This window comes from Myxine glutinosa, chromosome 5 (assembly GCF_964187855.1).
Source record: "Myxine glutinosa chromosome 5, kmMyxGlut1.1, whole genome shotgun sequence".
NCBI classification, from domain to species: Eukaryota; Metazoa; Chordata; class Myxini; order Myxiniformes; family Myxinidae; genus Myxine; species Myxine glutinosa.
The window spans coordinates 149079739-149103671 of NC_136265.1; the positions used below are offsets into that span (position 1 = coordinate 149079739).

The window sequence follows — 23933 nt, forward strand, 5'->3', positions numbered from 1 at the left end:
AAGGGATAATTAAGGGGATAGTGAGGATCCTGAGGGGATAGTGAAGTGTGCATGGCAGGCAATGGGCACAGGGTTGAAAAGAGAATGTGTTTGTCTGCTGTGTGATTCCAGACCTGTTGGATCGATTTATTGAATTATGACTGCGCAACCATCAATGGCGTAAGGCGTAAGGTCATATCCCAGGAAGTTAGCAGTCCCCTAACGCACTCACAGTGCCTCAGAGTCCACCACTCGAAGCCAATGGTCATAAGCTGAGTTCCATGGCAGGAAAAGGAAGGAATTAGGAATTTGGCCATGCTTCCAATACACAATAGTCTCGTCGTTGCACAATACACCAAGGGATCTTTAAAGTCCACCAACAAGTCCACCGTGGGCAGGTTAAAAAGTCCCATCTAGTGGAGGGCATACTCATCGATGCAAAGCCCTGCCTGAGAAACATTATTGTGACAGTTCATATGTCATGTCAGGAATCGAACCAAGATTAGATGGATGAAATGTACCCCTGAGATATCCTTGCTGACATGGAATCAGAAGTTGGAAGAGTGGGGCATTTTCATTTCGCAAAATGAAGCAAGGCTTATTTAAAGCCAACCTTGGAATGTCATCTTTATCTCATGATCAGCAGTAATCTTACTATTGTAATGAATCCGTCACTTCCGCCTTTGTTGTTATGTACTTGTAGGATTTTTAGTTTCAGGTAATATTGTTGTGAAGATTTTTGTGTGAAATGGAGATGACTTTAGTAAAAGGTAAAAATAAATGTTTGTGAAGGAAAAAGGAAGGCACGGGGAAGAGGCCGGAAGAGATGAGGAAAAGACGGCTATGATAGACATACAGCCGTAAAGTCGCATCGAGGCTGCGAGCGGACTTTTTTGAGATTGGTCACGAATGAGTTGAGGCTTCCCGGGAAAGGGATTGCCAGCGACATCGTCACATATTGCGATTGCAATTAAACCTGCATCTTTATTACCAAGCATGAGTTATTGTTGGATGGAAAGCAAACGCCTCCATTACAGGCCGATCTGCCATTTTATCCTCGAAGAGGCCATCCACTTGGTGCATCGTGTTTGGTCGTTGGGATTCCCATAATCGACATCATCGTGTTGATTGCCGTTGGTTTACATATCGGCTTAATTCCCATATCGACATCATCATGTTGATTGCCGTTGGTTCCCATATAGGCTCAATTCCCATATTGACCTCTCACCTTGTAACTCCTCGTCCGCCACTGTGCCGATACCTGCCTGTTCTTGTCGTTCTGCACGACGTCAACCTTCACCTCACGTGGGGGTTTGTGCACGGACTTTGGGGAATGTTACATTCCATTCACGTTTGGCGTATCGTGAGTTTATTGCTTTGAGAGCATTGGGGAATGATGGTACCATCATCTGTGTTGTTCATTTGATGCAACTGATATTTTCAGTGTACTTTCTTTAACAGTGTTATTATTGTGTAGGTGAGAGTTCTTAATACAATTACTTGTTTTGTTTTACAATTGCATTGGTGTGGTTTTACCACGGTTTATTAGAACACTCAAAATAACAAATCGTTCTGCCGTGTTCCCTCTCGAGACTCTGAGGGGCACCGTAACTGGAGTTTGGGGAGGTAACACGTAACACTATATTAAACAAGAAAAAAAACATGAAAAAAAATGTAAAAACAGATGGATTAAATCTCAAAAAAAAAAAAAAATGTAGGAATGACACAACAATACGACGCCGCAGGTAATGGTGCGGTGAAGCCGCTTTAATATTTGGCTTTTTCCCACTCCAAAATGATGATTGGAAATCCGATGATTGGACTCTGATGATTTGATTTTGATGATGAGTTTGATGATTTGATTGGACTCCGAAAACGCCGATGATTGGAAAGCTCTTGGTGAACGTAATCTCGGGATATGCTCCGCAGGTTGGTCGGACCGATGAAGAGAAGGACAAGTTCTGGTGTGCGATAGAGAAGCTGATGGAAAACGTGAAAGATGAGGAAGTTGTTGTGGTAGGAAGGGACCTAAATGGACATGTGGGAAGGAGTATGGACGGTTTTGAGGGAGTTCATGGGGGTTACGGATATGGTGTGAGAAATGGAGAAGGTGAAAGGATTTTGGAGTTTGCTGATGGAGCTGATTTGTTGATTTGTAATACTCACTTCCAGAAAGAGGATAATAAGATTGTTACATACACGTCAGGTGGGTCGACAAGAACTGTTGACTACCTGATGGTGCGTAGGCGAGATAGGGGGCACCTCCGGGACACAAAGGTGATCCCGGGGGAGGAAGCTGTTTCACAGCACCACTTGGTTGTCTGCGTCATAAGGGTGAAAGATGCGAGGAGAGCTCGGCGGGTGAAGTACCAACCGAGAATGAAGGTGTGGAGGTTGAAAGAGGTGACAGTAAGGGAGGCATTAAAAGAGAGGCTGAGTAGGGTAGAGGATGATGTGGTTGAGCTTGAAAGTGGTTGGATGTCAATGAAAGATAGTCTGTTGGGAGTCGTTGGTGAGGTATGTGGATGGACAAAAGGACCACCGAGGCACTCGGAAACATGGTGGTGGGATGATGAAGTTGGAAAGAGGATTGATGAAAAGAGGAAGAAGTTCAAGGAGTGGCAGAAGGCGATGGGTACGGGAGCAGAAAAAGCAGAGCATGAAAGTTATAAGGCAGCCAAGAAGGCTGCAAAGAAAGAGGTAGCAAAGGCGCAGGAGGCATGTAGGAAAATGTTCGGAGAACGCTTGGATTCAGAAGAGGGTCAGAGAGCGGTATTCAGGATTGCAAAGCAGATAGCGAAAGAGAGGTGTGATGTGATGGGGGTGAGTTGCTTGAAGGATGAAGTGGGACAAATCGTTGTGGACCCAGATGGAATTAAAGGAAGATGGAAAAGATATATGGAAATGCGGTTGAATACAGAGAATGAATGGGATGGCAACATAGAGAGTAACCCAGTTTTAGGACCGGCAGAGAAGATAACTGATAAGGAAGTTGAGGAAGCGATAAAAGCAATGAAGAGTAGAAAAGCGGGAGGGCCGACGGGAGTTGTGGGAGATATGTTGAAGGCAGCAGGAAGTTGGGGTGTGAAGAGAATGACAGAGATCTGTAATCTGTTGGTGAAAGAAGGCCGCATTCCAGTGGTTTGGGAACTGAGTGCCCTCGTCCCTCTATACAAGGGGAAAGGTGACCCTCTGGAGTGTGGCTCGTACCGAGCGTTAAAGTTATTGGAGCATGGAATGAAGGTATTGGAAAGGGTGTTGGAGAGGAGGATAAGGAAGAAGGTGAAGATCGACAAAATGCAGTTTGGATTTAAGCCAGGAAGAGGAACGACAGACGCGCTCTTTATTGTGAGGCAGTTGCAGGAGGAGTACATGGAGAAGAGGAAGAGGTTGTTTCTTGGGTTTGTTGATCTGGAGAAAGCATTCGATAGGGTTCCACACGAAGTATTGACATGGGCATTAAGGAAGTTAGGAGTGGAGGAATGGTTGATCAGAGTGGTGATGGCAATGTACAAAAGAGCGTGCACAGCTGTAAGGACGAAGCATGGGAACAGTGGTGAGTTTGAGGTGAAGGTGGGAGTGCATCAGGAGTCAGTACTAAGTCCACTACTATTTGTAGCTGTGATGGAGGTGCTGGCTCAGAACGTAAAGGAGGGTTTACCGTGAGAGTTGTTGTATGCAGATGATCTGGTGTTGATTGCGGAAAGTATGGATGGACTGAAGGAAAAGATGAACAAGTGGAAGGAATGTATGGAGACAAAAGGTCTGAAGGTGAATATCGGAAAGACGAAGATGATGGCAAGTGGTAAAGCATGTGGTGAGGTGGAAAGAACTGGGAAGTGGCCATGTGCTGTGTGCAGGAAGGGTGTCAGAATGCACTCCATTCAATGTACAATGTGCGCTGAGAGGGTTCATCAAAATGCAGTGGTCTGAGAGGGTCATTAACCAGTGTAGCAGCTACATTCAAATGTAAGGTGTGCACAGAGGGAGCTGCAGATGGAGGAAATGTTGAGTTGGATCTTGGAGACGGCGTGAAGCTGGAAGGTGTGAAAACATTTTGCTACCTCGGAGACATGCTGAATGGAGAAGGTGGATCAGACTCGGCAACGGTTGCTGGAGTGAGATGTGCATGGAAGAAGTTTCGGGAAATGAGTGGCGTGCTGATGAGGAGGGGAGTGTCGTTGAAGCTGAATGGAAAGGTGTATGCTGCATGTGTGAGAAGTGTTATGATTTATGGGAGCGAGACATGGGTAATGAACGTAGAGCAGCAACTAAGGCTGGAAAGGGTGGAAATGCGAATGGTTCGGTGGATGTGCGGAGTATCGTTGAGAGAGAGGAAGACAAATGATGAATTGTGAAAGATGATGGGAATAGAGCCTGTGATTGATGCTGTGAAAAGGAACATGTTGAGATGGTTTGGTCATGTGTTGAGGAAGGATGAAAGTGACTGGTTGAGAAGAGTGATGGAAATGAACGTAGAAGGAAGTAGAGGACGGGGAAGACCGAGAAAGACTTGGCTAAAGATGGTGGAAGAAGAAATGCGGGCAAGGGAGTTAACAAGGAGAGATGCAGAAAATAGGGCAAAATGCAGAAGATTGTCATGGGGACCTCAAGGCTAACCCCCGCTCTAGCAGGGAAAATGGCCTTAAAATGCAAGTTGTTGTTGTTGTTGTTGTTCCCACTCCGAAGGTGGATAGAGGTTATGTTTTCACCCCAGTCTGTTTGTCTGTGAACAGGATATCTCAAAAAGTTGTGGATGGATTCCACCGAAATTTGGTGGAGAGGTTGGGTATGTGACACGGAAGAATTGGTTCAATTTTGGTGAAGTTCCAGATGTGGATCCAATCATTTTTACGTGACTCTTCACCATTGAGAGATAGGGCAAAAAACTATATACATCATGATATCTCAAAAAGTTGTGGATGTATTATGACAAAACTGGGTGGATGAGTTGGGTAAAGGACAAGAACAAGCCGATTAGATTTTGGTTCAGGTCCGGATCCAGATCTGGCCTATCAGTGGGATACAAAACGTAAATTGGTCAGCATAGGCGTGCTCTCTACCGAGTGCCGCTGTAGTTTCTTGTGTATTAAATCGGATATTTGTTTTCATTTCGTGCAAGCGAGCACTTTATTTGTTTGGATGCGTGTGGATGTGGACAACTACCTGGAATAATTTCATGAAGCATGAAATCTATAGTTGTCTGCACTTGTGACTAAAAAGGCAAGCCCGATGAAAGTTTTTATACTTAGACTTTACATTCTACGTTTTGTCCAAAATGAGCTCACTTCTGGAAGGATAAGATGAATGACGATTACAAATAGAGGAGCCAATGAAAATTCCCAGTCTACGTGATTCAAACCTTTGCCATTCCAGTCAACGAATAGCACTTCCCGATGTTTTCAAACAGCCCAGTTAAGCTGCTGTTGTAGCGGTTACCGGAAGCATGACACAATTACCTTGCACCGGCCGATGACGCAACCGGCGAGCGGTCACTTGTCCGGACTCGCCCGGGTGTGTCCAGACTTGCCTTTCCCGGGCGAACACTTGGCTTACCTATTTGCATACCACGCCCCGCCTGAGAGGCGTGGCTTTTGTGTGTTGAACTTTACTTATAAATTGCCGCCCGTTCGATGGGCTGATTCAGTGCTTTTGAGTTCTTTCGAGTGAGCTGAAAATAAATAGCTCGGTGAAACTTCATTCCTGGCGTCGTTCATTTTGTCCGGTTTTTATCGTGCGAGTATAGCTCCCACAATTGGTGACCCCTTTTCAAGAACATGCGGATGGAGTCATCTGTAGCTTTGAAGCTCCCGGGCTTTTGGGAATCGCACGCAGCCGTCTGGTTTGCCCAAGCGGATTCTCTCTTCGCCCTGCGGAACATCACGGAGGGCACGACGCGCTACCACCATGTGGTCTCCGCGCTCAACGCCTCCACCGCGGCCCGGGTCCTGAGCTTCCTACAGAACCCGCCGAACGCCGACAAATACGGCGCGCTCAAAGGCCTAATCCTCGGTGCGTTTGGACTCACGGAGACCGAACGCGCACGACAACTACTCTACCTCCCGGAGCTGGGTGAGGCCCGTCCATCCAAGCGCATGGACCACATGCTGGCTCTACTCGGCGACCACAGCCCGGATTTCCTCTTCCGCGACCTGTTCCTCCGGCACCTACCCGGGCAGGTATGGTTAGCTTTGGCTAACTCGCCCATTACGGACCCTCGCCAAGGAGGCCGATAAATTTTTCTCGGCCAGGCAACACGTCGGAGCGGCCGCCTGGAACCCTGGGCCGACCGAGGCAACTCCCGCGCCACGACCGGTGCCACCACCGGCCGAGTCAGCGCCACTGGTGGCAGCAGCCGCCGCGACGCCTCGTCGACCGAACCCGACGCGACCGCCGAAGCCTCCACCAGAGCGGACCATGTGTTATTACCACGCCAGGTTCGGGCAGAAGGCCAGAAAGTGCCGCCCACCGTGCACTTTCGGCAGGTCGGGAAACGACCAGGCCGGCGCTCGCTGCCTGCCATGAGCGTCGGCCATTCAGGCAGCCTTCTGTTTATCACGGACACAGCGTCCGGGCGGCGTTTTTTGTGCAATACCGGCGCTCAGCTGAGCGTGATACCCGCCTTGGTGCAGGATAAACAGGCCGCGCTTTGCGGCCCCGCCTTGGTCACCGCAAACGGCTCCTCCATCCGCACCTTCGGTTCGCGCAGCGTCGCATTCTGCTTCGGGGGCCAGCGCTTCAGGTGGGACTTCATCACGGCGAACGTGCCCATGGCCTTGCTGGGTGCAGATTTTCTTTGCGCGCATGGGATTTTGGTTGACGTCAAACGGCGTCGGCTCATCAACGCGGAGACCTTCAGCTTGCTCGCTTGCTCATTGAGCGGCTCCGCTCCGACCAAGCTAGCCTGCGCGCTCCCGGCCGTGGACGATTTCACCCGCCTACTCGCCGAGTTTCCCGCCCTCATGCAGCCGACGTTTTCGGCCGTCGCCGTCAAGCACGGCGTCGAACACCACATCCCGACCACAGGTCCACCGGTCTACGCCAGGGCTCGCCACCTCGACCCGGCCAAACTCGCCGTGGTGAAGGCGGAATTCGACGCGCTGGAGCGATTGGGCATTGTGCGGCGCTCGAATAGCACGTGGGCCTCGCCCCTGCACATCGTGCCCAAACCGGGTGGCGGATGGCGACCATGCGGTGATTATCGCCACCTCAATGACGCCACCACCCCCGATCGGTACCCGATACCACACATACAGGACTTTTCCACCCGTTTGGCGGGGCGGGTGATCTTTTCCAAGGTCGACCTCATTCGGGGCTACCACCAGGTACCCGTCCGGCCTGCCGACGTGCCGAAGACGGCGGTAATTACACCTTTTGGCCTCTTTGAGTTCCTTTGCATGCCGTTCGGCCTTAAGAACGCGGCCCAGGCCTTCCAGCGGCTGATGCACAGCGTGCTGCGCGACCTCACCTTCCTTTTCGTTTACCTGGACGACATTCTCGTCGCCAGCACTTCCCGGGCGGAGCACCTCATCCACCTGCGCACGCCTTTTGAGCGCCTCGGCCGGCATGGCCTCCTCATCAACCCGGCGAAATGCCAGTTTGGCGTAACGGCCATCGACTTCCTGGGGCACCGCATCACGAAGCGTGGGGCCGTCCCGCTGCCTACCAAGGTGGAGGCAGTCACAAGTTTCCCGCACCCCCACTCCATCAAGGCCCTACAGGAATCTTTGGGGATGGTAAATTTCTACCACCGGTTCGTGCCTCGTGCCGCCCAACTCATGCGCCCTCCTGTACGAAGCCCTCCGGGGCAAGCCGACCAAGCACGACGTCGCCTGGACCACAGAGATGGACGCGGCGTTCACGGGCGCTAAGCTGGCCCTCGCCAACGCGACCATGCTGGCGCACCCGGCGCTCGACGCACCCATCGCCCCACCACGGACGCTTCCGACTACGCGGTGGGCGCCGTGCATGAACAGTGGATGAACGGGGCTTGGCAACCGCTGGCCTTCTTCAGCCGGCAGCTTTGCCCTAACGAGCGCAAGTATAGCGCTTTCGACCGCGAGCTCCTCGGCCTTTACCTGGCCGTTCGCCACTTCCGCCATCTTTTAGAGGGCCGCCCGTTCACGGCGTTTGTGGACCACAAACCCCTGGTCTTCGCCATGGCCAAGGTTACGGAGCCGTGGTCGGCCCACCAGCAGCGCCACCTCTCCACCATGTCCGAATTTACGACGGACATCCGGCACGTCGCGGGCAAGGACAATGCTGTGGCCGATTGCCTCTCCCGGTCCGGTGCGAACGCCGTCCACCTGGGTGTGGACTTCGCCCGCATGGCGGCCGACCAGACCGCCGACCCCACGGTGCAAGCCCTCCGGACAGCGGACACAGACCTGCGGTTGGCCGACGTCCCCTTCGAGGACACAGGCACGGTTCTCCTGTGCGACGTTTCCCTGGGCCAACCTCGCCCCATCGTGCCCACTGGATGGCAGCGGCACATTTTTGACGCCCTCCACGGCCTTTCCCACCCGGGCCGGAAAGAATCACAGAAGATCGTGGCAGCGAAATTCGTCTGGCACGGGCTCCGTAAAGACGTCCGCGACTGGGCCAATGTCTGTGTCGCCTGCCAGCACAGCTCCCACACTGAGGTTAAATTGTTATTTTTACATCTTTATGAAGATGGTGTGAAACAAGTTTAACCTCACAGCACTTTTACACACAGGCTGTTTTGACTTGGAAAGTGTCAGGAATTAAATGGAGCATCGAGCAAAAGGCTTTTCTTGGTGCACAAACGATCAAAGCTTGGCATACGACGTGGAACACGTCCTTCGGCCAAGACAAGTCCCATGTTCTCATAATATCTCTCAGGGAGGATCACATGTCACATTGTCACAACCTCCCATCGTCTAGTTACTGGGCCTTCTTGGGGCCTCAATATCAGCTAAAACCTGTCCTGGGCAGGTCAAATTTTAAAGCTGATCCCAAGAGGCATAATGCACTATGCAGACTTATTATTATTATTATTCTTCCCCTTCGTTAGTTTGCATCCTTCATCCTGAAGATTCTTGCAGAACAACTTATGGTTGTTTCTTAGTGCTCTATTCTTTTTAAATGTTCAGCGACAAGGAGAGAAGCAGCATGTACTGTTTTTAGCTCACCTGGAACGAAGTTCAGGAGAGCTTATGCGATGGCGCGTTGTCCGTCTGTCAGTCCGTCAGTCCGTCCATCAGTCCGTAAACACTTGAAACTTCTTCTCCGAAACCGCTGATGGGCTTGCGACCAAATTTGGCACAAATTATATTTGTCGTGTTGTGACTAAAGTTTGTTCACGGCATTCCAAAAAAAATCGGGGTCTAAAGGGGTTTAGTGGATCCAGGTTTGACCCCCCAAAATAGGAATTTGCTTTGTCCTCTGAAACGACACAAACTATTTCGATGAAACTTGACCACAACCTTCATCACCCGTGATATACCGAAGTTTGTTCATGGCACTAAGAAAATCAAAGTCTAAGGGTATTTAAGGGGGGGTCAAAGTGGGTCCAGGTTTGACCCCCCAAAATAGGTATTTGCTTTCTTCTCAGAAACTACACACGCAATTTCGATGAAACTTGACCACAACCTTCACCACCCGTGATGTACCAAAGTTTGTTCACGGCATTGGAAAAATTGGGGTCTTAGGAGGTATATGGGGTCGGGGGAGGGGTGTTGCCCCCCAAAATAGGTATTTTTTTTGTTTAAAGACTTATGATTATGTTGCTATGATTCTACATGCTGCCCCGTCTTCTAGCAACCATTGAAATAGGTTTAAAATACCTTTAGTCAGTGCAGTATACTGTTTATTCTACCAGGTGAGTGCCAGGGGTATTGCCCCTATGTTTAAAGTCTCTGGTATGACTCGACCGGGGTTCGAACCACTGACCTCTCAGTCTCAGAGTAGATGCTCCAACCATTACACCATCTTGTCTGGTTGCCTCAGGGTATAAGCATCTTCCATAGAGTCAGGTGGTTCCTTGGTCTTCCTCAGCTCCTAACATCATCTAAGGCACTTATGTCAAGCTCGATGGAGTATGGCTCCCTACTTTGGGCTGCCACCTGCATCATACCTGGTACGTATTAATGCTGAAGACACCGAGGCCCTGAGGATCAGTGGAATATCCAAATAAAATATTGAGTCATAGGACTTGCTTCTTTCCCACTGCGTTTCCTGTTGCAGGTTGTTCCGGGTTTTTTTTGTAGCTCTCACACTTCACATGCAAGCAACTCATTTCTTGCCTCCCGAAATTCACTTGCCAACTAACCTCCATATCTTTGATCCCCACCCCTTTTCCTCCAACATGTGGAACTGTCTTCCAGCCTCTGTACAATAGCGCTCCTCCCTACATTCATCTAAAGTTTAAACTAGTCATCACCTTCATGAACTTCCAAAATGTTCTACACCTCCAAGGTATATTTATGTCAGTGCCCCATCTGCTTGCCCTTTTTGTTCCCCCTTGTCAGTTTGCACGTTCCACAGTCCTCTGTGGTTAAACTGTTCAATTACCCGAGACGTGCATTCGAAGGCAGTCATTTCACGACTGTGGTGTCACTAACTTCTGTGACCTGCCAATGGGTCATTAGCAGGATTTATTCTGCTCGAAAACTGTGCTGACTCTTACATTGCTATGAAGTGTCTAAGGACTATGGAGGAGCTTTACACTGATCACGTGCAGGACCAGGACATAGGAAATACCAATGTACATTTACATGAATTACCAGGAAGTGAGAATACAATGGACAGGTCAATACAGTAGATGGGATTTGAACCCTGGGATTCCAGAATCCTGACCTGGGATCCCATTCATCAGGAGGGAATGCCACCAACATTCAGCAAAATTTATCCTGGTGGAATAAGTCCTTACTAAGAATAAATGTTAAGGTAGGTACAAGCTTGTTAACAGGTAAACGTTTGTCTTTCATTCCCACTTGTGAAAGCAGTGATGCAATCGAGGAAATTCCAAATCATAAAACAATTATGTTTAATCCGTTGTGACGTCACTACACGCATGAGGTAATTGTGCAGGTGAGGCAATCCGTTATCTATTGCAGAGAAAATGAATGAGCTAAATGTATCTAAATATAACAAGCCGTTCAACTTTGAACCGTTTGCTCCAATTACTTAAGTTGGATTGGAGTTTAGCTGCTGTCTGGTGTAAATGTCCATCGTTCGGATGAGATGTCAAGACAGCTGTTTAATCTGCTTCGAAGGTCTCAATGATAACTTCTTACAAGAGTCCACCTTTAGGTTGACTTCATGACTGAGTTTGACATTAGTTCAAGGGGTAGGGTAACTAACATTGACCACCTTGCATCATGCAGACCCACATCTCCTGGTTCCTAGCAAGAAGGATACAGTACAGTATTACAAACCGCTCGACTAACCTCTGCGCACAAATCTGTCTGTCTGTCTTTCCGTCTGTCCGTCTGTTCCCAGGTACCGCAAAAACGGCTGAACCAATCACAACAAAATTTTGGGTGAGTAATCCTGGGATCCCTGAGAATAAAATAGGCTATATTGTTTTTCCATTTTTTTTCCAAATTTTTCCAATTTCCAATTTTTCCAATTTTTACAATTTTCCAATTTCTACAAACACGATGGAATAATATTTCCAGATATGAACAGTGATGTGGCTTTTATTGAAATTCTACAAATACTGTTTAGATTTTGATGATTTGTGTGTGATATGATTTAACGGATGTTTATATGAATCGTTTAAAATAATAAAAAGCCTTCAATTTCTGATATTTTGCCTTTTCATTTGGGCCTCCCAATTGAAGTCCCACCCTTAGGGCGGGCACCGTTTCTAGTAGTCTGAAATCGGAATCCTCATTCTTCGAGTCTGAACCTTAACAATTGTTCTTTGCTTAATCATTCCTCACACACACCACGTAGTCAATTTCCTGTCTTGCATCTAAGGACGAGCTTGTACAGTGCATTCAGAAAGTATTCAGACCCCTTCACTTTTTCACATTTTGTTGTTGCAGCCTTATGCTGAAATCGTTTAAATTCATTTTTCCCTCATCAATCCACACTCAATACCCCATAATGACAAAGAGAAAACAGGATTTTAGAAAGTTTTTGCAAATGCATTAAAAAAAACAAACAGAAATATCACATTTACATAAGTATTCAGACCCTTTGCTATGACACTTGAAATTTAGCTCAGGTGCCTCCCATTTCTCTTGATCATCTTTGAGATGTTTCTACACCTTGATTGGAGTCCACCTGTGGTAAATTCAATTGATTGGACAAGATTTTGAAAGGCACACCTGTCTGTATAAGGTCTCACAGCTGACAATGCATATCAGAGCAAAAACCAAGCCATGAGGACAAAGGAACTGCCTGCAGAGCTCAGAGACAGGATTGTGTCGAGGCACAAATCTGGGGAAGACTACAAAAAAAATTCTGCTGCATTGAAGTTTCCCAAGAGCACAGTGGCCTCCATAATTCTTAAATGGAAGAAGTTTGAAACAACCAGGACTCTTCCTAGAGCTGGCCGTCCGGCCAAACTGAACAATCGGGGGAGAAGGGCCTTGGTAAGAGAGGTGACCAAGAACCCGATGGTCACTCTGGCTGAGCTCCAGAGATCCTGTGTGGAGATGGAAGAAACTTCCAGAAGGACAACCATCACTGCAACACTCCACCGAGCTGGGCTTTATGGCAGAGTGGCCAGACAGAAGCCTCTCCTTAGTGAAAGACACATGAAAGCCCGCTTGGAGTTTGCATAAAAGCACCTAAATGACTCTCAGACTGTGAGAAACAAGATTCTGTGGTCTGATGAAACCAAGATTGAACTGTTTGGCCTCAATTCTAAGCGTCATGTCTGGAGGAAACCAGGCACCGCTCATCACCTGCTCAATACCATCCCATCGGTGAAGCATGGTGGTGGCAGCATCATGCTGTGGGGGTGTTTTTCAGCAGCAGGGACTGGGGGACCGGTCAGGGTTGAGGGAACAATGAACGGAGCAAAGTACAGAGACATCCTTAATGAAAACCTGAAACAGAGCACTCAGGACATCAGACTGCGCTGAAGGTTCACCTTCCAACAGGACAATGACCATAAGCACACAGCCAAGACAATGCAGGCGTGGTTAGGGACAACTCTGTGAAGGTGCTTGAGTGGCTCAGCCTGAGCCCTGACTTGAACCCAATCGAACATCTCTGGAGAGACCTGAAAATGGCTGTCCACCGACGGTCCCCATCCAACCTGACAGAGCTTGAGAGGATCTACAGAGAAGAATGGCAGAAAATCCCCAAATCCAGGTGTGCAAAGCTTGTTGCGTCATACCCAAGAATACTCGAGGCTGTAATCGCTGCCAAAGGTGCTTCAACTAAGTACTGAGTTAAGTGTCTGAATACTTATATAAATGTGATATTTCAGTTTTTTATTTTCAATAAATTTGCAAAACTTTCTAAAATCCTGTTTTCCCTTTGTCATTATGGGGTATTGAGTGTAGATTGATGAGGGAAAAAATGAATTTAAACGATTTCAGCATAAGGCTGCAACATAACAAAATGTGAAAAAAGTGAAGGGGTCTGAATACTTTCTGAATGCACTGTACATGCCTGGTGTGATTACATTAAAGATAGACACCATGAGATACCAATGTACTTTCACATGACCACCGAGGATTTGATGAGGCAATAGTACTCTAATTTATAGACTTTGACAGGGTGCACGGGATGAAGATTAACCACGGTTTTCGTCTGGATGACGAGACTTGGATTATGAAGAGACAGGTGCGCTCATTCACGGTCTAACAATGACACCATTACGATTACAAAGACCGCGCTGCACAAGCAGGACAAGCTTCAACATGACATCAATGTATTATTGTCTGTGGCAATTTCCTCACTCGAGTGCAACTTTTGAACTCTGGAATGTTTCAGGTTTAATTTTCACTTGTGACTTCACCAAGGGATCAAAAAGTCAATTTGTCAAAAAACGTCTTTTATAAGTGTATTTATAATGCCGGAACATGTAACACACAAAAGCCATGAGGTCCGGTCTCACATCCGTGTCTCTACACCGTCGTACATGGTGATTGTGAAGGAGTGGAAGAGGATTGAAACGGGAATGATACATTTCTGCTTCATTTCCTGCAGTTAAACTCTGTGTTCTCTAGAGGTCTTCACAGTGTCGTAGTTATGACTGTCCTGCCTTACTCTGGAAGTTTTCTCTCATATCCACTCAGGTTCCACTCTGAGTGAGTAACACCTCCAATGAAGTAGTGAAGTAGTAACACCTCCACTGTCGTAACTCTCGCACTCTAGCCCACCTTTCCTGGTGGGGCATCTTGCTCCATCTTTCCTGGTGGGGCATCTTGCTCCACCTTTCCTTCCAGAGACAACTTACACTACCTTACCCAATCTGCATTCAAAGGGAGAGATTGAGACAGGAAAAGAGGCCATTTGCCCAATCATGCCTGATTCATATCCACACCTCATCATCAACTACTTAATCTCTCCTATGAACCTAATCTGTGCATTTGCAATCTATATATATAAAACACAGTTTGTGTGTGTGTGTGTGTGTGTGTGTGTGTGTGTGTGTGTAATGTTACCGATAGACTCCTAAACGTAGAGGCTCACGTGCTTGATATTTGGCATAGACATGGCCATTGAGCCTGGGAAGAACATGACCGACCTAAAAAAAATTATTTCATAATATTTTTTTACCATATTTTTACCTCAGCGCATTTCAGCGAGGAATATTATGCACGGAATCTGAGGCGGTGGCAGAGCAGCGCGCTGATTCGCTCAGAGCGATCACGTGATGTTCCTTGCCACCATAAACTCACAGTTACGCGTTCGCACATAATTCAGAGCGAAAAGCAATTGCGTTTTTTCACATTTCAGCGAGGAACATTGCCATTCACACCACATAGGTTTTTTTTTCTTTCATCTTTAGATCCATATTTTTTTTCAGCGAGGAATATTATACACGGAATCTGAGGCGGTGGCAGAGCAGCGCGCTGACTCGCTCAGAGCGATCACGTGATGTTCCTTGCCGCCATTAACTCACAGCAAGTAGCATAGATTTTAGCATGATTAGCATTTAGCATGATTAGCATTTAGCATGATTTAGCATGATTTAGCATAGATGGTATCATGTTTCACGTAGATTATTTTTCAGCGAGGAATATTATACACGGAATCTGAGCCGGTGGCAGAGCAGCGCGCTGATTCGCTCAGAGCGATCACGTGATGTTCCATCCCCTCCGCCAGACCATTGAACATAAAACACAGTTTGTGTGTGTGTAATGTAATGTTAGTACTTCTGCTAGTCATTAATATTTGATGACGTCATAATACCCTCAACCATATCTCATTTTAGTGTGTTGGCGGCACCCATTGGCATTGATGGGTGGGGGACAGGGGGGACATATCCCCCCCACCCCCACTTTTTTGACGAGGGGGGATTCTCCCCCCCCCCCCTCACACCTTCCACTCAAATATAACATAAAATATGTTGCTCTGTACAATCCACACATGTTGCTCTGTACAATCCACACATGTTGCTCTGTACAATCCACACATGTTGCTCTGTACAATCCACACATGTTGCTCTGTACAATCCACACATGTTGCTCTGTACAATCCACACATGTTGCTCTGTACAATCCACATAGGCCCGGATGTGGAATGTTCTCCAAATACATCATCTAATTATGTATATATCAATATTAACTTTCCCCAAATAATTTATCTCTTAAATTATTACTACGTTGGTGGGAATTATTTAAAAACAGAGACCGGTATCGGCTCGTGAACGTCGTGCTCAATTTCATTGGTCGAAGCACGGAGTGCAACGTTGTGCGCGTGCATTAAAAATACTAGTGAGGTACCTGTGCTACGCATGGGTGGGAGGCCAGAAGCAAACAGACAATGCAGAAATGGCGAATGCTAAAGCATGAAACCAATAAATTCCACATTCCTATAGCACCTTCAGTCACACGTCAGACATGGACAGCAAGTTCGTGAAGGACTTCCATGAAAAACGTACCCGTTGGCAAACAAACGGGTATGTTTGTTCCATACCCAGTCAATGGCGAATCTGCATATGGCGATCCGCAAATTCACGTTTAGAAAGTAGAAACCGTCACGGCATTTCGTCATTCACTTGAACTCGATATCTCTTTTTTCATTCCAAACAGCATAACTCCAATCACAAATGAAATAACATTAATATAAAAAATAAACTTTTAACAACATTCGTGACATAAACAAATATTTAAATCCTGATGTGAAGTTCCGTACGGTTGGGTGAACACAATTACAAATTCAAAATCGTAATTGTATTCACTCAATTCCAATCATCAATTGATACTTTAACAAAACGATTAACACGATTAACGTCTAACAATTTAACATTACGATTGAATGACGGTTGTATTTGGATGTTATCAAACCCACGCATTGCCATCATCTGTTCACTTCCGCATTCGCGGCAGGTTCATAATTGTCATCAAAATCTAAACAGTATTTGTAGAATTTCAATAAAAGCCACATCACTGTTCATATCGGTAAATATTATTCCATCGTGTTTGGAAAAACTGGAAAATTGGAAAACTTGGAAAAACAATATGGCCTATTTTACTCCCATGGGTCCCAGGAATACCCACCCAAAATATCGTTGTGATCGGATGAGCCGTTTTTGCGGTACCTTCAAACAGACAGACGGACATTTGGTGAATTATAGTAAGACTAGGGCATGCCCGTACTATATCTATATCTAAAATTATATCCCCCCCCCTCTATTTACATGAAATGGTTTGGTCCAAAGCGAACGGCTTGCGAGTACGGTGACAATCCCCCCCTCTATTTACATGAAATGGTTTGGTCCAAAGCGAACGGCTTGCGGAGTTTGGTAAAGAAATCGCCATAGCGTGCACAAACGCGCAGGAAAGCGAAAGAATCGCAAATTAGTTTTAATTAATTTTAAAACATAGTTTAACGCCAACATAGTTTGCCAACGTGAAATAAATGAATACGCTCTCAAATGTGCCGTCCGAGGCAGAGTCTGTTCGGCACGTTCGGCACACGTGATAGCTCGCTGCTCTCTGATTGGTTGAATCGTTTTTTGGACATAGCTCGGTAACTACTTGTCCGATTAATATGAAACCTTGAAAAGGCACATCCTCGGGTCCCCAGCAATATACCTGGCAAGTTTCAAGTATATCGGACCCGTGGTTGTTGAGAAACAGCGGTCACAGACATACAGACATACATACATACATACACACAGAGATTACTGGAATTATAGATAGATATCACGTGATTGGTCATTACTGAAAGCATGATATGGATAGACATTCCTGCAGTGCTGTCTAACTATGTCCTTCACTTGATTGATTCATTTTGGTGAAGATTCGAATCCGGATCCAGATACAAGTATTTTTTTTAAGTAATTATTCACCATTGAGTGATAGGGCCAAAAACGATATATGGCATGATATTTCAAAAAGTTGTGGATGACTTATGACAAAACTTGGTGGTTGAGTTGGGTAAGGGACACTAACAAGCCGATTAGATTTTAATTTAGGTCCGGATCCACATATGACCTATTAGTGGGATACAAAACATAAACTGTTCAGCTTGGCGGAGCTATGCTTTCCAGTTTATAAGTGCCTACTAGTTTATAAATGTTGTAGTCCAAACTATACAGACGTACTCACATTGTAATGGTACAGCACTGTACATACTTTATAGACGTACTCACATTGTTATGGTACAGCACTGTACATACTTTATAGACATACTCACATTGTAATGGTACAGTACTGTACATACTTTATAGACGTACTCATATTGTAATGGTACAGCACTGTACATACTTTATAGACGTACTCACATTGTAATGGTACAGTACTGTACATACTGTCGTGTTCCTCGGGGTTAACACCCCTGGGGACGAATAGCCGATCGAGCTTACCTCCGAGGCTTTCAGTCACCTATGGCAGATCTTCTTTATACGGGCGGGAGCGGCGGTTAGGGAAGATCTTACCTGCACGGATTCCACTGGAGCGTTCTCGAACCACGAAAGATTAAACAAGACAGGCATGGAATTAAGATGCAATAAATAAAGGGTTTAATAAAAGACATGCAGGCAACAAGAAAGGCACGGTAAAACTAAATTCCTAAATTGGGGCACCCCACACAGACTCGTAAAACAGCACAAGGGAATATAAAAGAACAAAAGTAAAAATGTGTTTGTGTGGTGTGTTTGCCTGCACTCAGCGGTCTCCTCAAGTGGTCCCCCAACCCCGTTCGCGTCGCACGGATCCCTGGTGCGTGCACAGGAAACAGGCCTTGGTGCGCAGCTGCGTTCACCCTAGCCGCCGAGTGCTAAGCGAGCAGGCCCTCGCTCCATCCTCGTCCCATGCTCCACAAAGCACCGGGGTCTCTCAGGTGCACACAGCCGTCACAAAGCCAACACCAACGAATCAGGGAAAGGATCCGTCCGCTCCTCCGTGCAGCCGAGAACAGAGCGAGCATGAACAAGAGTGCGTCCGCTCATAATCAAACCCAGCGCAGGAACACGAGAAAAGAAAGAATGCGTCCGCTCACAATGAATGTCCCAACGCAAGAAGAGGATTATGGCGGTCCTTGGCCTTTTTGTTCCCCGGTCTTGAATGTCATCCGAAGACGTCCACGCATGCTCCAATCAAAGAGTCCATCTCATCGCTCCATGGTACCGACCAATCATCACCTTTCGGGGAGGGGCCTCACGGCCCTGTCTGCTTGGTGTTGCGATGACTCGGCTGGTGACGCCAGTGGTATTTGAATGTCCTGGTTCCGGTTACTTTTATATGGTGTTTTTGGTATAGGTGCGGAGTGCAAGGCTGGTGTGTTGTGTATCATAAGGAACAAAGGAAAAATCACAGAGGTCCTTTACATACAGGGGATTTAATTACCCTTATACCCTACCTAATTAACATAGCCCCACCCCTCACCATGGGGACAAAGATATGCACTTACCGGACATACGGAGCTGACTTAAGTTACATGAGGGTTTCTTCTTCTTCACGACAGTCGGAGCACACGACCTATCTATACAATCCTACCTGGCCCTAAGGTATTTCATTGCCTATGCCCCCCCCCCCCCTCACAAACGTAACAATACTTTATAGACGTACTCACATTGTAATGGTACAATACTGTACATACTTTATAGACGTAGTCAGATTGTAATGGTCCAGCACTGTACATACTTTATAGACGTACTCACATTGTAATGATACAGTACTGTACATACTTTATAGACGTACTCATACAATACTGTACATACTTTATAGACGTACTCACATTGTAATGATACAGTACTGTACATACTTTATACAAGTACTCACATTGTAATGGTACAGCACTGTACATACTTTATAGACGTACTCACATTGTTATGGTACAGCACTGTACATGCTTTATAGACGTACTCACATTGTAATGGTACAGTACTGTACATACTTTATAGACGTACTCATATTGTAATGGTACAGCACTGTACATACTTTATAGACGTACTCACATTGTAATGGTACAGTACTGTACGTACTGTCGTGTTCCTCGGGGTTAACACCCCTGGGGACGAATAGCCGATCGAGCTTACCTCCGAGGCTTTCAGTCACCTCTGGCAGATCTTCTTTATATGGGCGGGAGCGGAGGTTAGCGAAGATCTTACCTGCACGGATTCCACTGGAGCGTTCTCGAACCACGAAAGATTAAACAAGACAGGCACGGATTTAAGATGCAATAAATAAAGGGTTTAATAAAAGACATGCAGGCAACAAGAAAGGCACGGTAAAACTAAATTCCTAAATTGGGGCACCCCACACAGACTCGTAAAACAGCACAAGGGAATATAAAAGAACAAAAGTAAAAATGTGTTTGTGTGGTGTGTTTGCCTGCACTCAGCGGTCTCCTCAAGTGGTCCCCCAACCCCGTTCGCTTCGCACGGATCCCTGGTGCGTGCACAGGAAACAGGCCTTGGCACGCAGCTGCGTTCACCCTAGCCGTCGAGTGCTAAGCGAGCAGGCCCTCACTCCGTCCTCGTCCCACGCTCCACAAAGCACCGGGGTCTCTCAGGTGCATACAGCCGTCACAAAGCCAACACCAACGAATCAGGGAAAGGATCCGTCCGCTCCTCCGCGCAGCCGAGAACAGAGCGAGCACGAACAAGAGTGCGTCCGCTCATAATCAAACCCAGCGCAGGAACACGCGTCCGCTCACAATGAATGTCCCAACGCAAGAAGAGGATTATGGCGGTCCTTGGCCTTTTTGTTCCCCGGTCTTGAATGTCATCCGAAGACGTCCACGCATGCTCCAATCAAAGAGTCCATCTCATTGCTCCATGGTACCGACCAAACATCACCTTTCGGGGAGGGGCCTCACGGCCCTGTCTGCTTGGTGTTGCGATGACTCGGCTGGTGACGCCAGTGGTATTTGAATGTCCTGGTTCCGGTTACTTTTATATGGTGTTTTTAGTATAGGTGCGGAGTGCAAGGCTGGTGTGCTGTGTATCATAAGGAACAAAGGAAAAATCACAGAGGTCCTTTACATACAGGGGATTTAATTACCCTTATACCCTACCTAATTAACATAGCCCCACCCCTCACCATGGGGACAAAGATATGCACTTACCGGACACACGGAGCTGACTTAAGTTACATGAGGGTTTCTTCTTCTTCACGACAGTCGGAGCACACGACCTATCTATACAATCCTACCTGGCCCTGAGGTATTTCATTGCCTACCCCCCCTCACAAACGTAACAATACTTTATAGACGTACTCACATTGTAATGGTACAATACTGTACATACTTTATAGACGTACTCAGATTGTAATGGTCCAGCACTGTACATACTTTATAGACGTACTCACATTGTAATTATACAGTACTGTACATACTTTATAGACGTACTCACATTGTAATGGTACAATACTGTACATACTTTATAGACGTACTCAGATTGTAATGGTCCAGCACTGTACATTATAGACAAACTCGCATTGTAATCGTACCGCACTGTACATACTTTATAGATGATCTGACATTCTAATTAGTACATATTTTGGTTGGGTTATCCTGGGACCCCCTGGAGTAAAATAGGCTAGATTGTTTTTCCAATTTTTTTCAAATTTTTCCAATTTTCCAGTTTTTCCAAACACGATGGAATTATATTTACCGATATGAACAGTGATGTGGCTTTTATTGAAATTCTACAAATACTGTTTAGATTTTGATGATTTGCGTGTGATATGATTTAACGGATGTTTATATAAATCGTTTAAAATAAATAAAGTCTTCAATTTCTGATATTTTGCCTTTTCATTTGGGCCTCCCAATTGAAGCCCCGCCCCGTAGGGCAGGTACCGTTGCTAGTACATAATAATGCATTCAGCAGACCTTGCACATGAGTGGATGGATCTTGAAGTGTGAAGGGGCAAATAGACCAATAACTGCTCAACTCAGCTGATGACCTAGATTTAGTAATGGCTTCAACCATTTGTTTACTGAACAACATATACCGTACCTATATTATCAAACAAGTGCCTGCATCTATTCAATATGCTTTAATTTTCTAAACACCAATACTCTGAATACAGGTACATTTTTTTTCTACTTTGTGTCACGGTTATCAAGCAGCAAACAGAAGAGGAAATGAGCACGAAGTGCTGCCACCCACCGTTGAGCTTGCTGCCACCAGTACTGAAGGTGGAGCTCAAATGAGCAGCTTGTTTGGTTGGTGATGTGAGCGCTGAACTCGGGGGAGCAAGCTTGGCTGGTGGTGCCTCTAAGACAGTGGCAGAGAAAGACCCAGACCCAGTCGTGGGAATGTGACCACTGGACAGCGGGAGAAGTCCAGGGCTGCGCTCCATATCCAACATCCAACATAGCTCCTTGAGCTCTGTATTCTCCTATAAAAGTAAAGGACATGGGGCAGTGCATAACATTGTGCATCATGGCAAGCGTAAAGTAAGAAGAAGTCCTCGCTGCACAGTGATGAGCAGCGGCAAATAAGTTTACATGACTGGTCTGTTTCAAAATAAGTTTACATGACTGGTCTGTTTCAAAATAAGTTTACATGACTGGTCTGTTTCAAAAACGGTTTCATTGGCAAGTTTCACGACCAATCGATCATCCTGTCACTCTGATATACTAGACACGTGATCACAATCGTGACAGTCGGGCGAGACGAGGTTAAACCAAACCAGACAAGGCCACGTCGGGTTCAGCTTAAAACAAACAAAAGCGTGCAAGGTCACACCGAGCAAAAACCACATTGGGTCGTAACCACAATGGGCAAACTCACAACAGGCAAATTCACAACAGGCCCAAAGCAAATGACGGACAGAATCCATCCATTTCGTGAGAAACATTTCGAAAACTAGAATGGCACTCAGTAGAGAGCATACCTCCACCTGGTTGGCCATATCACTCAATGGTGAAGAATCACTTTAAAAATTCTACTAGCTCGATTCGGATCCGGATCTTCACCAAAATTGAATCGATTCTTCCTTGTCACACACACAACCTGTCCAACAAGTTTCGTCCAAATCCGTCCATAACTTTTTGAGATAATTATCCTGCTATGTATCGTTTTTGACCCTATCTCCCAATGGTGAAGAATCACTTAAAAATTTAATAATTCTCATCTCGGAAACCATATTCAGATCTTCACCAAAAATCGACCTTTGACAACTTTTTGAGATATCCTGCTAAAAATTCTACTAGCCGGATCTGAGACCGGATCTTTCCCAAAATCTAATCATTTTGTCCTTGTCATATACGCTACATCTCTGTCAAATTTCGTCCGAATCCATCCACAAATGTTTGAGATATCTTGTTCACAAACAAACAAACAAACAAACAAGAAGACGTTATGCGTAGCACGATACTTGCAAAATCCCCCCCCCCCCCCCCCACCAAAAAGTTTTCCATTGATACAGCAAATTGTCCATTTCATGAAGAGTAAAATTTACGATCTTCGGGTCAACAGGATGAAAAGTGACGATTTTTCAGATGAAAAAATGATGATTTTAGAAGTTTGACCTTGAGTTGACCTTTGACCTTTTGACCTCATAAATAGGTGGCTTCCCAATTCAGTGAGGCAATACACAAATGCTGTTCTATTTTCAAGTCAATTGGATGAAAATTGATGGGTTTTCAGATGAAAATTGATGATTTTGGAAGTTTAACCTAGAGTTGACCTTTCACCTTTTGACCTCAAAAATAGAAGGGTTTCCTATTTAGTGACAATGTGCAAATACTGTTCAATTTCCAAGTCAATCGGATGAAAGCTGATGGTTTATCAGATGAAAATGGATGATTTTGGAAGTTTGACCTTCAGTTGACCTTTGACCTTTTGACCTCAAAAATAGTTGGTTTCCCAATTCATTGAGGCAATATGCAAATGCTGTTCAATTTTCAAGTCAATCTGTTGAAAATTGATGGATTTTTAGATGAAAATTGATAATTTTTAAAATTTGACCATGAGTTGATCTTTGACCTTTTAACCTCAAAAATAGTTCATTTCCCAACTTAGTGACTCAATATACAAATGCTATTCAATTCAAGTCAATCGGATTTAAAATGGTGATTTTAGAAATTTGACCTCCAGATGACCTTTGACCTCAAAATCAATAGGCTTCTCAATTGGGACGACCTATACGACTTGGTGAAGTTTCGTGACGATCGGTTTAGAATTGTGACCTGCAGGCCAGTGACAAACAGAAAACAAATGAAAAATCACTCAGAGTGACACTTGGCAAAACAGAACAAAGTAGCATGGGACTCAGTGGAGCATCCTTTTGACCTCAAAAAAAATTATTGGTTGAATTCAGTGACCTGATATGCAAACCGTCTTCAAAGTTTAAGTTAATCGGATGAAAATTGACAATTTTAGAAATTCGGCCTATGTT

At 45.8% G+C, this 23933-nt stretch overlaps 1 protein-coding gene across 4 annotated transcripts in view; it reads right to left on the reverse strand.

Annotated features, from left to right (window-relative positions):
- Positions 1 to 23933, reverse strand: part of LOC137426936 (uncharacterized) — a 67140-nt gene that overhangs the window by 32079 nt on the left and 11128 nt on the right. For all 4 annotated transcript variants that reach the window (XR_010984420.2, XM_068115974.2, XM_068115975.2 and 1 more), the window contains exon 2: positions 21698 to 21929. Coding sequence is in view for 3 of the 4 variants with exons in the window: in XM_068115974.2 (XP_067972075.2) it covers positions 21698 to 21929 (232 nt within the window). In the remaining variant the exon portion in view is untranslated. The remainder of the gene's footprint in view (positions 1 to 21697; positions 21930 to 23933) is intronic.